This window comes from Lepidochelys olivacea, assembly GCF_965140295.1.
Source record: "Lepidochelys olivacea isolate rLepOli2 genome assembly, chromosome: 6".
Lineage (NCBI taxonomy): Eukaryota > Metazoa > Chordata > Testudines > Cheloniidae > Lepidochelys > Lepidochelys olivacea.
Genome location: NC_140416.1, coordinates 122,241,670 through 122,254,627, shown reverse-complemented (window position 1 = coordinate 122,254,627; position 12,958 = coordinate 122,241,670). Strand labels below are relative to the sequence as shown.

The 12,958-nt window shown below is 50.5% G+C and overlaps 1 protein-coding gene across 1 annotated transcript; it reads left to right on the top strand.

Annotated features, from left to right (window-relative positions):
* The first annotated feature begins 1,524 nt into the window (after window positions 1-1,524).
* Window positions 1,525-12,430, top strand: LOC311521869 (prostaglandin D2 receptor-like). Its single transcript, XM_084630543.1, has 2 exons — window positions 1,525-2,409; window positions 10,884-12,430. Exons 1-2 carry the CDS (start codon window positions 1,588-1,590, stop codon window positions 11,079-11,081), a joined length of 1,020 nt encoding a protein of 339 aa, XP_084486669.1. The 5' UTR covers window positions 1,525-1,587; the 3' UTR covers window positions 11,082-12,430.
* The last annotated feature ends 528 nt before the right edge of the window (window positions 12,431-12,958 follow it).

Sequence of the window (12,958 nt, the reverse complement as noted above, 5' to 3'; positions counted from 1 at the left end):
ATTTAGTCTGCAGAAGAGAAGAGTGAGGGGGGATTTGACAGCTGCCTTCAACTACTTCACGTGAAGATGGAGCTCGGCTGTTCTCAGTGGTGGCAGATGACAGATCAAGGAGCAATGGTCTCAAGTTGCAGTGGGGGAGGTCTAGGTTGGATATTAGGAAAAACTTTTTCACTAGAGGGTGGTGAAGCACTGGAATGCGTTACCTAGGGAGGTGGTGGAATCTCCTTCCTTAGAGGTTTTTAAGGCCCGGCTTGACAAAGCCTTGGCTGGGATGATTTAGTTGCGGATTGGTCCTGCTTTGAGCAGGGGGTTGGCCTCCATGATCTCCTAAGGTCTCTTCCACCCCTAATCTTCTATGATTCTAGGAATTTCACACAGCTCCTCCTTGGCAAAGCTCTGCGCAGCAGGGGAGGCACAGGAGCTGTCTTTCCGCAGACTCTGGGAGACATCAGTGCATGCATCCGATGAAGTGGGCTGTAGCCCAGGAAAGCTTATGCTCCCATAAAATTGTTAGTCTCTAAGGTGCCACAAGTCCTCCTGTTCTTTTTATCAGTGCATCAGTTCCCATTCAGGAGTTTCTCTCTGCGACCACAAGGGCCAAAACGTCAATTGCATCCCAAGCCTGGGGAAAGGTGGCGTGAAACAGAAACCCACAGGCTGGCCCCCGCACCCTCTTAACTTGCCAGTCGGGAACTTTCCTCCCTGGGGGCGAGTGGCTTCCTCCAGCGCTTCGGCACGATGCCGTGCGCTCTTCAAAACGAGACCGAAACATTTGCAAACCGCACAGGCTCGAGCAGCGAGCTGGGGGGAAGAGGAAGCTGAAGTCACAGGCAAGCGAGTGCCAAGAGAGCGAAACCTTCCCCGGAGGTGACAGCCGTGCACGCAGGCTGCTCGGGCGGAGGACTGATTATCTGCCTAGCGTAACCCCACCGCACAGCCCCGGTCCTCCGAGCTGCTCGGGAGACATCGCAGACAGCCGGGTAAAGCCGGGCACCGGGCAAGCGCAGGCAAAGCGGCTCAGGCGGGGGGGCTGCATCGGGCCATAGCAGCGAGGGCTGGTTAAGCCTCCCATGGACCTCCCGGAGTTTTCGCTGGGGTTTCCCGCCGGACCTCGCCCTGTGTCGGCAGGGGCAGCAGGCTGCTGTCGCCGGGGCTGGCCCCGCCGGGCGGGTCCCGTCGCTCGAGGAGACAAACGAGCCGGGGCAGAGCGACCCACAGAGACCGGGCCCCGTTGCTCGCCCGCAGCAGCCTCCCGGGCGGGTCTGAGCCCCGCGAAGGAGCCCGGCCGCTGCCCGGGGCTCCCTCCGAGGCTGCCCCTGGCCGCCCCGTCGGGTTCCCGGACACCCTCCCGCGCCGGCAGCGTGTCTGGCCCCCACCCGCCCCCAGACGGCGGGCAGCCCCGCTCCCCCACACACCCGGCCAGCCGGCACCTCCCTCCCCCGCCCGCAGGGCCGGGCTCTCCCTTTCCCCTCCCCGAGCGGGCCGAGCTCCCGGACCCTCCTCCCCGCTAATCCCCGGGGGGCCAGCGCCCCGGCCGGCTGGGCTCTTGTCCCGCCGCCGCCCCGCCGGGCTCCTCTCTCGCTCCCCATGGAAGCCGACGGCTACCGCTGCCGGAGCAGCCGCGCCCTCGAGGGCGGCGAGTCGGCGCTGCCCAGCTCGCTGCTCTTCGGCGCCGGGCTGCTGGGGAACCTGCTCGCCCTCTTCCTGCTGGGCCAGCGGCGGCTGCGGCGCGGGCGGCCCCCGCCGGCCTCCGCCTTCTACCTGCTGGTGAGCGCGCTGGCGGTCACCGACCTGCTGGGCAAATGCCTGCTCAGCCCCATGGTGCTGGTGGCCTACGCCCGCAACCGGAGCCTGAGCGAGCTGTGGCCGGCGGGGGCCGCCGCCGGGGGCCCGCCGGGCCGCCTCTGCCAGCTCTTCGCCTTCCTCATGGCCTTCTTCGGGCTGGCGCCCACGCTGCTGCTGCTGGCCATGGCCCTGGAGTGCTGGCTCTCGCTGGCCCACCCCTACTTCTACCGGCGCCGCCTGCCGCGCCGCCGGGCCGCCGCCCTGCTGGCCCCGGCCGCCGCCGCCCTGTGCGCCCTCTTCTGCGCCCTGCCGCTGCTGGGCGTCGGCGCCACCGTGCAGTACTGCCCGGGCACCTGGTGCTTCATCCGCATGGCCGGCGGCGCCGCCCCGGCGCGGGGCTACTCCGTGCTCTACGCCAGCCTGCTGGGCGCGCTGGGGCTGGCCATCGGGCTCTGCAACCTGGCCAGCATGCGCAGCCTCTACCGCATGGCCCGCCGGCCCCACCGCCGCAGCGGCCCGCCCGCCGGCCGGGCCCCCGCCGCGCCGCGCATGGAGGAGCGGGATCACCTCGTCCTGCTGGGCCTCATGACCGTCCTCTTCACCGTCTGCTCCCTGCCCCTCATCGTGAGTAGCAGCGGGGGGGGAGAGAGGGCGCTGGGGCGATGCTTGTGCAAGGTCCCGATCCTGCAGGGGGGCCCAAGCGCCCCACCGTAACTGGGGGCCGCCCTGATCCCGAGGGCCGTCTTCCCCCTGACTTCAATCGGCGGGCTTTGGGTCTGGCCGGAGTAACATCCCCCTCGCCCCAGTATAGCCTTACACCCTCCTTGCTAGAAGCTGGCTTGTCCCCTGGGCGGCTTCACCCCTGGCCCTCGCCTGGAAGCACTGGGCAGCTGGGTTGGTGCTTCTAAGGGTGCCAGGCAAAGGGGAGGGCTGGGGCGCTATGCCCCATTCAGGGGGTCCACTGCACTCCTGACTCTCCCCCCACGGGGAGGGTGTCCTCTCAGAGGGTGTATTCTGTACCCAGGGTTTAAAATCACATCGACCCTGACATCAGTTGTGAAGCGGCCCTATTTCCAGGGGGCCTTTGGAGCGTCGGCTTTCACGTGCAGCCAGGAAAACTGGGTTTTGGGACACACCAATCCTGCCAACACTGGGCCACTTTATTAGCCTGTGCGAGCCCAGTGAAGTCAAAGGAACTACGCTGGTGGGTAAGCGGTTTGCCCCCCACATCCATACAAAGGGGATCAAAGCTAGCGAGTGAAATCCTCTCCCCGCTGATGTTAATGGCTGGGATTTCCCATCCTGATTCCTCTGCCCCCTTTACATCTTCAGGAGGGCAAAATGAGGCCGAAAACTTAGCACCACTGTCCCAGTGTTAGGGGTGGTCAGGATGAGTGGGGTGAACCCCCTGTACATATGTTTGCTGCAGTGAATGAAGGCAATGGCGTGAGTGCAGATAAAGGCCCAGTAGCTCTAACTAAAAGGATGTGGGTAACTTTCTGTCACTACCAGACTTCTGGAACTGATAACTTCCAGGGTACTGTTCTTGGGTGTGGAGGATGGACAGAGGCACATGGGCTGATAAAACAGCGGAAGGCTCTGGATGCTGTTGAAAGCTGACCAGGGCAGCAGTGATGGAGGAGGGGTTAATTGGGTAGCTCCCTGCAACCTGAAATGGGTGGGTGGACTGAGTCTGTCCTTTGGCACTCCTGCTGACAGCCTCTGCGGAGATACCAAGGACTGAGTGGACAGGGACACTGACCCACCCTCTCAGCTCTGCAGTCCATGCTGAGCCTTTTCTGGGGGAGCAATCCAGCACCTTTCCACCGGCACTAAAAACTTTTTAAGAGCAAACAAAGAAAGGGGAAAAAAAAGTGACATGGGCACCCCAAGGTGCCCAAGTAGAGTCTCCTCTTAAACTGTGGGTATGCTCTCACAGTGACCCTAAAAATGACACCTCCTTGCTCTATTTACTCTGTAAGCTCCATGTCTCGCCTGCTTGAATCGACTAAGAAGCCCTCCGTTTACTCATAAACCAAGGGACAAGTAAGGAGGTGAACCCCTTGCAAATTACACTGTGTCATGGTTATTACAACCGCAGACTGTAAGTCAGTGGCTTGCTTTCTCTACTGAGACAGTTATTAAAAATAACCACATGTTTACAGTGTTACAGATCCATGACAGCAACTCTTGCAAGCTGCATTTTTTTCTCAGGCGCTGTCAACAAAGCTGACAGCAAAAGCTTTTGATTCCAGAGTCACACTGTTGTGGATGGCGTATGAAGTACAAACAAGGCAACTTGACTTACGATCAGTGAGGTTTTGTGCTAAACCCCAGGAAGATCCTACTTTGATGAGTACACTGAGACGTTTACTACAAAGTTCCTGGCCATCAGCCAACAAGAAACACCAGTGTTTGTGTATTTCAGAGTCACTTTTCCACCCGTACCCACAGTTTAAAGGAGACCCAAGTCCGTTCAGGCACGTGTCCAATGTATTAACATTGTGAAAAATCTTAAACCTTCAATGAAGCATCATTCACCTTCCACAGATCACTCAAATCTTACCCACGTTCTCCTCACATGCCCCGATTTCTTATGCGAGGGAGGTTTTCATGTCCTTTTCTCTCTAAAACATTATCCATTGAGACATGTCTCCAGCACTGGATAACACTCTGAATTTCATATTAACATAGAGCATTTCACAGAAGAAAGTGGGCTGTGCTAATTTAAGAACTATTCCTGCAAATAGTTATGCATTAGGTTACTTGTGTGAGTACTCCCATGGGGTGCAATGGGGTGTTCATGTTCTGGGTGTTCCTAAACCTCTGACTGCCAGAAGGTGGGGCTAGATGACAGGGGATGGATCACTCAAGAAGTTGCCCTGTTCTGTTCATTCCTTCTGAAGCATCTGGCACAGGCCACTGTTGGAAGACAGCATACTGTGCTAGATCAGGGCCGCCCAGAGGGGGGGCAAGTGGGGCAATTTGCCCCAGGCCCCTGCCCCCATGAGAGTTTTCAGGGGCCCCCACGAGAGTTTTTGGTGGCAGGGAGGGTCCTTCAGTGCCGCCGAATACACCCGGAGTGAAGGACCCGCTGCGGCTTCTTCCCCTCCGGGTCTTCGGCGGCAATTCGGAGGCGGGGGTCCTTCCGCTCCATGTCTTCGGTGAAGTGCCCCGAAGACCCGGCGTGGAAGGACCCCTGCCGCCGAAGACCCCAGGCCGCCTGAATCCTCTGGGCAGCCCTGGCTAGATGGACCATTGGTCTGACCCAGTATGGCTTTTCTTCTGGCGTTATTCATATGAGTAGGGTTACTACTCAGGATCATATGGATTTAATAAATGATCAAGCCCTTATTTTCTTTCCACAGCTTCACTTGTGTAAATGTGAAAATACTCTGAAAACTGGCTTAATTCAGTTACCTATCTCATCCAGATCCGGCACATATCTTAACACTGTTGTATATATGAAAGTATGGTTTGGAGGGAAAAAAGCCATTAAATCAAAATGCAATTACTTTAGTGGTGCCCATTAGTGCCGTTAAGGACATCTCAATATTCAGAATTCCTTTGTCAGTGATTTACAGCTACAAAATCAAAACTAATCAAATGTGAGATTTTAACCACAAGGAGAGACTTAGGGGCTGAATTTGGAGGAAAAGACACCAAAGAAACAAACCACATGCACAATTTGAGAAGGTTTTATGTGTTTGGAAATACAATCTGGTAGATTTTATACCTTTAGTAGGCTTCACCCACCTCCCACCCCATCACCCCTTTTTAGCTCAGAGAGGTTTAATGGTTTGGGTTTTTTAAAGTATGATTTTGCAGGTAAGCATTAGCCCTTTTGTTCCGCACTACAGGTTTTGAAGGGAACCATTATTTTAAAAACAACAGGAGCATTGTGCTTGGGAGAATGGGTTGTCACTATCATGCATAATCATTTTTTTAATCAGCCAAAAAGTTAATATATTTTTTGGCCATATACTCCTGTGCAAGTTCAGACCGAGTATCACAACTGGTGTCATCTTATAATTCACAAACAGCTGGGGCAACATAAAGAGGCATCCAAAAGCATATACCCCATTGACAAAGCTGTTAATCAGCCGAGACCAGCTTTTATATTTCACGTTCAGAAGTGAATAAGCTGCACCTCCAGTACACGGTGGATACAGTAAATAGGACAAATATTTCATAGCCTGGGTATCACATTCCTCAGTTCTCTTTTCAGATTCATTGTATGCACCAAATGTTTTTAACCTATAAAATTGAAATGGACTCAACACAAAACAAAGACCGTTAAAGGTCTGCTAAAACCACAAAAGGAAGAAAACGCACAGTTGAGGATCTTCCAAAGCCAATGCAGAATGCCCTATCTCCTTATCAGTGTGTCTGTGTGTTGTTAGACCCTAATTGTAAATGTCACTGCTTTTGTGGTCTTGTGTTAGCCCGCTAATGGGAAACCCTTTCAGTGGAGTTTTTAATAGGTAAATTTGTAGTGGTTCTCCAAGACAATAAACATTGGTTAAGTGCTGTATTTGTATATGGACTTTCCTACCCTTTTTTAGAAAAGGAGACAAATATACAATGTGATGTTGCACAGAGACCTACTGGTAATGTTCCAGCTGAATAATACAGGTGGGATAAGGATCTTGTAAGAGAATTCAGGAGTTTTGTTTTTAAAATACCTGTGCATTGCAAAGGGGAAGAAACATTTCTTTTCTTTTCGTTATGACCCCTGGATCCAAGTTAAAGTTGTCAGAGAAGGTTTAGCAGTCTCTGGGCAAAGAAGATAAAGCCCCTGAGCTGCACATAATCTCTCCTTCAATATGGACGGTGACTAAAGAAATAGAGCATAAACCTGAATCTAGTGAAAGTAAAAAGTGGGCATTCTCATAAATGAGAATAATAAATTTCACATAAATAGTGATTCTTAAATTTACAAGGGAAAGTCAACGCCACGTACCAAAACTAAGCCAAAGAAGCACTTTTGGGAGCGCGTAGGCTCATGTGTTTACACGTGTTTCAGTTTTCTTCACCCCCTTTCCATTATTATTATTTCTTTGTTTTGAGGTCGTTCCTAGGAGCTCTAGTCATGGGCCGGGGTCCACAAATGTGCTAGGTGCACAAACACAGAATAAAAAGACAGTCTCCGCCCAAAGAATTTCCAGTCTAAGTACTTCGAATCATAGAACCACAGGGTTAGAAGGCTTTTTTAGAATCGAATCCCCTTCTGTGTATCCCTTCTACACTACGCTCTGCAAAGTAAAACAAAATGACACCAGACTTTAAAGATATTTAGGCCCCCTCTCTACCATTAGGCACCTAACTCTCCGTGGGAGCTAGGCACCTTTGAAAAATCTTACTAGGTGCTTCTCTGCATCCAAATGCCTTTAAAAATCTGTCCTTAGACTAAGTTGCTAGCCTCCAATCCAATTCTACCCGATTCTGATCACATTTATGCCACCAAAAACTCTGCATAACTCCAACAAAGTCAATAGAGTTATCCAGGATTTACTCTGAGGTGACTGAGGGTTTGTCTACATACACATGGAGCAATTTAGGAATACCTAGTCCAGCACAATTCTACTTTGTAGACAAGCCCTAAGACCATAATGGAACTCAAAGGTGATACATTACTGTGTCCACAAGGGGGCACTCTTACCACACAAGAATTATCATCATACTAAATATTGTGCGAAAACTGGTATTTTATGGAGATGATGACTTCATAGTTAAAATGGTGTGTGTTTTTTTTAAAGCAACATTTAAGTTTCAAATCATTCAAGGTTGCAAATCTTCAGTTACTGTAAAAAAAACCAGAGGCAAGGTGGGTGAGGTGATATCTGTTGTTGGACCAACTTCTGTCGGTGAGAAAGACAAGCTTTCCAGCTACACACACCTGAAAAAGAGTGGTGTGTCAGCTCGAAAGCATCTCTCTCTTGCCAGCAGAAGTTGGTCCAGTCAAAGATGTCCTCCCATCCCCCTTGTCTCTCGAATATCCTGGGACCAACATGGCTACGACACCACTGCGTGTAAAAACAAGCACATTTACGGTTATGGAATAGGTGCATTAAAGGAAAGTCTCAAAATAATAGGCCTCATTTTTCTTTCACACCAGTTTTCCACCAGTGTTGTTCCATTGTTTTCAGTGGAGTTACTCCTGATTTACACCCATGTCAATGAGAGGAGAATCAGGTCCAACATGTTCATTTATGTAGGAATTAAAAAGTCTCACCGACTGCCCGTCATCTCTCTGAGATTTTTGCCCTAACGTTTTTTCCAATCCCTAGATTGGAGGCAGTACAACATTTGGGCTTTTTGCCGTCTCCATTCTGCCACTGTCTTGCACCAGGTATTTTGCAACGATCAAAATTCAAAAAGCTATTTTAGCTGCTACCTGCCCAGAAGGCTGTTGCATGCCACAGAAGCAGACCAAAGATGACATAACATTTTATACATCAGGGGGGGAAGAAATGAATCCAGCCTTAACTCTGACCCAAGAAGCATAGTTATGAATTCTTTCAACAGTACACATCACTGGATTGGTTTATTGGTACGATAAATGTACCTTAATGATGGAGATGCGGAAAGAGATCATTGAACTCTTGCACCAAGTGTTTCTACAAGCACTGTCATGTAGCCTAGAAAGGATTAATGCTAAGTCGGGCCCACAAGCAAAGTTTAAGGCCCCCTTTCCAAGGTTTTTCTCTCTTCCCTCAAAAACGTTCTCAGGGGGTTCACCCACAGACCAGTAGTTGTCTGCAGAGCAGGGGGTTGGACTAGATGACCTCCTGAGGTCCCTTCCAACCCTTGGATTCTATGATTTTCTTGGGGGGAGGGATAGCTCAGTGGTTTGAGCGTTGGCCTGCTAAAAACCCAGGGTTGTGAGTTCAATCCTTGAGGGGGCCATTTAGGGATCTGGGGTAAAAATTGGGGATTGGTCCTGCTTTGAGCAGGGGGTGGGACTAGATGACCTCCTGAGGTCCCTTCCAACCCTGAGATTCTATGATTCACCTGCTAGCTCTTCCTCCTTATTTCCCTTGCCTAAGGGTTTGCAGGATTGGGACCTCACCTTGCTGTTTAATGCAACCAGTGATGGGATTTCCTGATCCATGAGCAATTCCATTTGTCAGAGGATTCTCCAGTCCTAATTCCAGTGACCTAATTCCTGAGCTCAGGTTTTGCCCCTACGTAGACTTCGCTTTGTGCTGCATCAGAAAGGAGGCTGTTTCCTTCCCAGCTGCAATGTGTCCCTATGATCTGCCGTGTTTGCAAACGCTCAATTGTTCCTTACACATTTGCTTCCCCAGTAGTTAACGTTTCACAGAGAGCGGGCCTGGTCCTCCTTGCCCACCAGGGGGAAACTAAATCACAATTAACTTGACTGAGAGTGTAAAGTGAAAGGAGAATCAGGGCCATCATGCCTTTCATTCCAGCATTTACGTCTTCACAAATTTGGGCGCTATTATCCCCTGTGTTTGAGACAGATGAAGTCTAGTTCACATCCTCAGCCCCTGTGTCACAGGACTGGGATGTGGCAGTCATGTCCAGCTGTTAGAGATTCCTAACTGATGCAGCAAGCCCAGAGGTGCCGGGGCTATGATCTGCCAAGACTAGAGGTGCAGGGGATTAGCCTTCACGTGCCCTGGCACAAATTAAGCCCTGATTGTACCTAGGAGACAGAGCAGGAGTCAGGCCGAGCCCAGGTGGTCAGTGCCAAAAGCAGGGATCAGAACCAGGTTACCTGGAATGAACCAAGGCAGGGACAGGTGCTGTCAAAGCCATGGGCAAATCAAATGCTTTGAGTAGATGGTGAGATGCAGCTACTGCCGGGCTTAAGAGCTGGTCAGCTGACTCTTCCCACACTCATGGTGGCCAATGAGGCCCCGGGCTGGAGGCCAGCTGCACTCGTTAGGTTGCCCAGAGACTGGCTCTGCAGCAGCCCTGTTTCCAGACACTCTGTCCCAGCTTCTTTGCACTGCACTGCTGGGGATCCCTGATACCGGGAAATCCCAGGGTGGTATAAAGCGAGTGTAGCTGACTGCACGTCACCCACTCCCCTCACCCACGTGGGGCAGGTGTCAGAGCACACAGCACGCTGCCTGATCCTTGGACAGAGGAGCTCTCCTTAGGGGACTGCTCCCAGCGGCTGTTACCCGGAGCTTTCCTTAAAGTTGCTTTAGTTATGCCGGGGACTATTTTGTTTCCTGGCGGTGCCAGGATCAGAGGAATGCAAAGGTTGTTTAGATCCACCTTGCCCTCCCCAGCTCAGCCCAGCTGAGGATCTAGCCCGGGGACACTGAGGCACAGATAGTTTGGAGAAACCAGTTTATTTCCATCTTAGGAAGAAGGCTTTACATGTCCTTTATCTGGCACAAAAATGCATTCATGTCGGAATGGCAAAACCATCCTCTCAGATCTGCACGTCTGCTAATGACATCCAAGCCCTGCAACTCGAGGGCCTGGAATCGAGATTGAATGGGGGCATTGATTAGTAGCCAACGCACAGCCAGAAATACGGGCCCCCTTCTTATCTCATGCCAGTCCAATGCCATTGAGTTCAGTGGCACCAGTCATGTGCAACGGAGATCAAAATGAGGCCGTTTTCCTCATGAGACATTCAGTTTATCAAAACCCGTCTGTGTTAGCCTTCAAAGCTAGCCCTGCATGCCTTCACTATATTCCGCTGAGCACTACTGTGCTCACCTGCATACCACTTGCTGAGCTTGTAAGTTGTTAAACAATTAAAACGTATAGGACCAGATCTTCAATTGGCACCAATGGGCATCGCCCCATCACCAACTGAGGATCTGTCCCATGAAGTGTAATTATGTGCACAGAAACTACTGTTTTGTTGCCTGATCCCAGATTGTTTACTGACTGATCCATCTGCCTGCTCAGTTGGTTTTAGTTAAGCTTGATGTCGATCTAAGCAGAGCGCAATCTCAGAATGAGCCGTGTGCTGATTCAGTGCAGAAAAGCCGTCGAGTATGATGACTGAATGTAGGGAGCTTACTGAAGTCATTTACGAAGTGCTGTACTTTATTGCCAGAGCTCAGCTGTTAGGTTTTATAATTAGATCTTTTTATTTAAAACAGGTCCGGGCTTATGTCGGAGCCTTTGCCGCTGACTTTAATGAAAAGGCAGACCTTACGGCCCTGAGGTTTCTATCTGTGAATTCCATTGTGGACCCCTGGGTGTTCATCATTTTCAGGACATCAGTTTTTCGCAAGTTCCTTCATAGGGTTTGCAGAAGACTGAACTCTAAAAAAGCCACAACGCCTCGGCTTCTATGACCTCGACACCGAAGCTGCCGCGGTGAAGAGCATTCTGCTATCTTTGGTAACTCGACTCGAAGGAATATTGTTCCAGGAATTGTTTACCTAATCAAACCGATCTCACTAATGATGCCAAATGTTGTGGATCGGTGGATCTGCTATAAACACGGTAAGAAAATACAGAAATGTATTCCGGGGAAGGTCAAGGGCCTTAGCCGTTCTGCTGTGGACATGTACAGAGAAGAGGCATTCCTCCGTTATTGCATTTTTGCCTTTCCTGTTACAGACTGGAACTGAAAGTTTGTGGCCATGTGAGTAACAGTGAATCTCATGAAGTGACAGCGCTCTGCTTCCCAGAGAACTTGGTAAAAATCAAGTTTGTGGTATCAAGTGCTGCTCTCTGAGTATGGCCCCGATCCGGCAAGCCACACTGCGTGGGTGGGCCCTGTTGCCTTTGGGGGTTTCCCATTGATTTCAGCAGGCTGCCGGCGGACAGACGCGTCTACTCACAGGGATCTGCTGAGAGGATCAAAGCCTAAATCAGGAGTCACCAAAGTCTGATAAGGGAAAATAAAACTCTTCCTTTTGCAAATAAATCAAAGCAGTGCACAGTGTCATGTAGCTGCCTCCCCACCCCAATAAATCTATCTCGTCATCCAGTAGCCAGATGGTATCAAATGCACAGTACCTACAGCATCAGACCCAGCAGCAATGATTCAGTGGGCTTGTCTTCATTGTAGAGTCAGCTCCAGGTATAACTCGAGGGCAGCCCTGAACTCAACTCAACAGAAACCTCTAGCCTGAGTGCTCAAACACGAGCTAGCTGGCTAGGCAGGGCTGGGTGGCCTGACCCTCCACTGCTGCTCCCATTCAAGCTAGTAATGCGGTGGGGATTAAGCTATTTTGTGTTGCTAATACAAAGGCTCGGTGGTGCTGGAGTGATGCCACACTCCTCGTTGTTCTGCAGCGTGACGGCTCTCGCTGGGGCTGGTAGGTAACGCTCTGCAGTGAAGACAAGCCCTGCCCTAGATTTGCACAGAGAACTCTTTCTGGTGTTAGAGATAAGGGGGGTTCTGTGTGCAGAACTACTGCAGGACACGGCCCGAAGGGAACCTGCAGAGATCTACCCACGGGTGTAACTTTACTCTTCTGAGTAGTCCGTGAATAAAGTTATGCAGGGGAGTAAATCTTTGTCAGGTTGGGTCTTAAGACAGTAAACAGGCTTGCAGTGGAGTAATGCATTTACATTTATATGCTACAGTCATTCAAGTGCTTTAACTATTCATTGGGGACAAACAAGGGCTAAAAAATGTATCTTAGAAAGCAACATCCTGTTGCATTGTATGGTTTGTTCAATAAATTATTCTTTAGCCAGCACTGAGATTTATACCTTGTTCATGATTTCCGTTGTTTGGTAAACAAACATCACTGATCTTTTGCTTTAACAATGGAAGTTTATGCGACCAGTCTGGGAATGATTGTTCTTATCTGATGCATTTTAAAGGGGCCCTCCCCAAGGTATTGTACAACGCTGACAAGTTAGGGTCATGTCAGTCCAATAGCTAGTTGGCTCGCTGCAATTATTTGAATAATATCTGTATGGCAAAATCACTTGACGATTCCCTGTTCTGTTCATTCCCTCTGAAGCACCGGGCATTGGCTGCTGTCGGAAGACAGGATACTGAGGTAGATCAACCTTTGGTCTGACCCAGTCTGGCCTTTCTTGTGTGCTTAAAAGAAGCAGCAAGTTTATGAGAAAATGCCCAAAATGGGAGCAGCTGTGGGGACAAAATGGTCATTTAAACTGGGGTTTAGTTTCCTCCCACACTACATGTATAACTGCCATTAATGCTGATTCAAGTTACATACATGTATCAAAGACAGAAACCACCTTA

What these genes read in the sequence shown, in the direction of transcription:
- LOC311521869 (XM_084630543.1), top strand. Translation starts at nt 1,588, where the DNA reads ATGGAAGCCGACGGCTACCGCTGCCGGAGCAGCCGCGCCCTCGAGGGC. An exon ending in TCTGCTCCCTGCCCCTCATC is followed by an intron (nt 2,410 to 10,883) that starts GTGAGTAGCAGC and finishes TATTTAAAACAG; the next exon opens with GTCCGGGCTTATGTCGGAGC.